This window comes from Octopus bimaculoides, chromosome 1 (genome assembly GCF_001194135.2).
Source record: "Octopus bimaculoides isolate UCB-OBI-ISO-001 chromosome 1, ASM119413v2, whole genome shotgun sequence".
Taxonomy (NCBI): domain Eukaryota; kingdom Metazoa; phylum Mollusca; class Cephalopoda; order Octopoda; family Octopodidae; genus Octopus; species Octopus bimaculoides.
Window position 1 is genome coordinate 47,362,826 of NC_068981.1, and position 4,027 is coordinate 47,366,852.

The window sequence follows — 4,027 nt, forward strand, 5'->3', positions numbered from 1 at the left end:
TATATATATATATATATATATATATATATATATATATATATGTGTGTGTGTGTGTGTGTGTGTGTGTGTGTGTGTGTACTAATAATTTAGAGAACCACCAAGATGCAACTCAAACGATGAAGGAGATCAGACACCATCAAGGAAATCGTACTCACAAAATACTAATTTTTAAAAATTAAAAATATCCAAAACAAAAGTTATAATCCATAAAATCTATAGAATATTGGATTAAAAATTTAATTCAGATTAGTAAATTCTAAAAACGAAGGAGCAAAGTAAACTACACGCATTTCGTGGCCACATAAAAGTGGCGAAGATCCGGGCAATTTACAATAAATCGCTGAAGATAGATCCTCTCAGAATAAGGGCACTCGTCAGTTCTCGTAACTTCAAAAATCGTATCCTATTATTAGTGTCTGGTTCTCCGTCTCTATACATACTTCTCCATATTTTCACGTGTTTTACATATTTTAATTTTACATGGAAAGTTTAATTTTTGTGGTCAGAAATATACGACATTTTGTGACGTGATGCACATTGTAAACATTCTATGCTTCTTGGGTAATACAACAGTCATCAAAGAATCTTCGATAAGATAAGTGATGTTATAATTGTTGTTAATAATGTTGAAACTCCGAGTTCATTTAATAGTTAATAACACTATCTTATATCTTTTCCTATTCTTAATCTACAGAAAGTTTTTCTTCATTTGATAACATATGCATTTAATTTGACAAATGAGTATTATTATAAAACCTTGGCACTTCATATATTGTTCTAATACTTGCTTGAACGTACAGATTTTTCTAATTTTTCCTATTTTATTTTATTGGATTTTTAAATATTAAGATACGTTTTTTGAAGTTACGAGACCTGAAAAGTATCCTAATTCTGAGTGGAACTTACCTTGAGCGATTTATTGTAAATTGCCCGAAATTTTCCACTTTTATGTGGCCACGAAACGAGCGAATTCTATGTTTCAATTTCTCTCTCTATCTATTTATCTATCATCTATCTATCTATTTATCTATCACAGAGATGCCCGTTTAATATTATTTGATGAACATAAAGATAAATCTGATACATTCTGGGAAAATTTTCTTTGGACAGACGAGTAGAAAATTGAATTGTTTGGAGGAAATTCGCGTAGCCATGTTTGGAGGAAATTCGCGTAGCCATGTTTGGAGGAAATATGGTACCACCTATTCGCCGACAAACACAATTCCCCCTGTAAAGTTTGGAGGTGGAAACATCATTGTGTAGGGGTGTTTCTCTGCAAATGACACTGGCAATTTATATGTGATAGATGGTAGAATGAATGTATAGATGTACCAAAATATTTTGAACAATTATTTATGGGACTCTGTAGAAAAGCTCCAGCTTTGTGAATGGTGGGTTTTAGCTTTGTGAATGGTGGGTTTTATAACAGGATAACGCCTTTAAGCACACGGTGAAGTCTACCAAAAATAGATTGTCAATCACAATATAAAATGATTAGAATGGCCAAGCCAGTCACCTGACTTGTACCCCATTGAAAATGTGTGGCGTTATTTGATAACTAAAACAATTAAAACTCATTCAAGAGCCCCAGTGTGCATTCCAGATTTGAAGAAAATTTGTCAAGAAACATAAGAAAACATTTACTCTGTACGAATACTTTTTTCACCCCTAAATATTTATATTTGTATATAAATTCATTAGTTACTTTAATTTACTAGTTTCTTTTGCATCTTCTTAGTTTATTTATGTGTAATTTGCACATACATTTTGCACAGTATTGTTATATCCGATTTAAGTTTATTAGAAATTAAATAAATAAAGAATTTTGACATTTACGAATATTTATTTCCCCCCACTGTGAAATACAAAAAAAAAGGTTTCGACTTGCGAAACTTTTTCATGGGAGGTGTCTACATCATTTAGACAAAACCCAGAGAGGCACGCAACCAATCTGTACATATACTCAAATAAATCCTGCATCTACAGGGAACTGGAACTACTAATTTGCTTACTAAATGTGCTTGAGATGTCTATCTATCTATCTATCTATCTATCTATCTATCTATCTATCTATCTATCTATCTATCTATCTGTTTGTCTGTATCTACAAAATTGCCCTGAATTTCCCCTCTAATTCATTTTATTCTTAAAATATTTAAACAAATGCTCACCCCCATATTTCATTTCTTCATACATGGATTTCTTATATTGTGCATTTTCAGCCTTTTCTTCTTGCTTCACCACTCAGTTTTCAAAAAATTACTTATCCTGCGTGTTAACTCAGGATCTATTGACGATAATGTAGCCTTCATTTGTCTAAGGTGTATTCAGCCTGATGAGTAGCTAATAGAGTACTTCTGAAGTTTTGTTTAAGCAAGGAAACTTATGTAGCCCGGATTTTATTTACTCCATTCCCACAATTTGGATATATATATACATACGTGCGTTTGTTTGTGTGTGAGTATGTATATACATATATACACACACACTCACATGAATACACACGCACACACACATATATGTACGTATGTATGTATATATAGTTTCTTAAGTGTCCTACTAAAAAATATTTAGTATAAATTGAAATAATTCTCATTGATATCTCTACTACCAACAATGACCGCAGGTAAGTTTAATTTTAAACAGCACTGACCATTTCAATCATCTTTTTCGCCAGCGGTTCTACTTGCTCTCGGTATTGATTGTGCAGGTAAAGGATGTTCTGCACGTCATCTTCAGTTGGAATTATTGGTTCATGAGAAACGTCGGTTAAACACATCGTAGCTTGCGGGTATTCAGTACAATTCTGAATTAGAAATATACAAAAAAAGGTTATTAAACAACAGAAATTCATAAAACAATATTCATTACCATGTATGTGTGCGTGGGTGTGTGAGCGCGTGCGTGGGTCTGTGTGTGTCTGTGTGTACGTGTGTGCATATGTGTGTATTAGTATATCTACGTATCATGATCTATAGAGTATAAGACAATAAATTGTATTATAACCTTATGCAGAGTTATAATCCCATAAAACGAGTTTTCATTATTCGAATATACTAAATATAACTACTGTCGTGTAAAATGCGTGCTGCTATCGCGTAAAATGTAAAATACATTATTGCAAATTGATAAGTAGTCTGACAGCAATGTAATATACACCCTAAGATGTAATCGTAAACAGGCAACATTTTTTCGTTATGTTAACAACGTTTAACAATAACTTAATTATTTACATCGGAAATATTTGTTGCAGAGTTTCACTTTAACCGTTTAGCACAGCCATCTGGTGTCTTGAAATCTAATCGTAAATTCTAAAATCGAATTGGTCTTTTAGACGTGAATGCATAAGAAGTGAGATTTAGCATTCTCTTTCAAGAGACATGTCATTCGGCAGCTCGCTTTACTGCCAGTCCTAAATAGCATTGTTTATAGATATGTTGGTCTATGACGCACACGAATGTGTTGTTCTTGTAAACATACACTTATTGAAAGAAAAAAAATACTGTCCTCTAGTTTCAAGGTTTATAAATGTATCTAGTATGATGTAGTAACAGAAGTAGTGAAATAAAAAAAATGTTTAGAATGTGTTTGTCAGAAAGTATGTGGACATTCCATGGTACCTGAATAGACCTCGGCACCAACTCTAGGAATAAAAGTTTGGAATGTTACCCAAATCACAGGGATCTACGGACAAAACCTTATGATGAGTGTGGCCAAAAGTGCAAATGTTTGTATAAAGTACTAGTAGTGTGTTATTTTGATTTGGAGAAAGGTAAATCAAGATATGGTCACTGTTTCTAGACAACAGTTTGGAAATGTAGGTGACTGGAATAAAGTGTATTTCTCAAGATGATTCCTGAAGGCTTTCCTTAATCAGCCATTAGCAGTGATGGGAAGAATCTTCAAAGCACAAAAAATTAGATTATAAAGAAACGAGACTGAAACCTGCGAATGTTTAATGTATGTATGTATGTATGTATGTATGTATTTTATGTACGCATATATATATATGAATAAATAAATATAC

General features: G+C 32.5%; 1 protein-coding gene across 1 annotated transcript in view; it reads right to left on the reverse strand.

Moving 5' to 3' along the window:
• The window catches only part of LOC106879367 (cysteine-rich venom protein), a 49,630-nt gene that overhangs the window by 43,729 nt on the left and 1,874 nt on the right, over positions 1–4,027 (reverse strand). Inside the window, exon 2 of the mRNA XM_014928889.2 lies at positions 2,654–2,806. Coding sequence (XP_014784375.1) covers positions 2,654–2,806 — 153 coding nt within the window. The remainder of the gene's footprint in view (positions 1–2,653; positions 2,807–4,027) is intronic.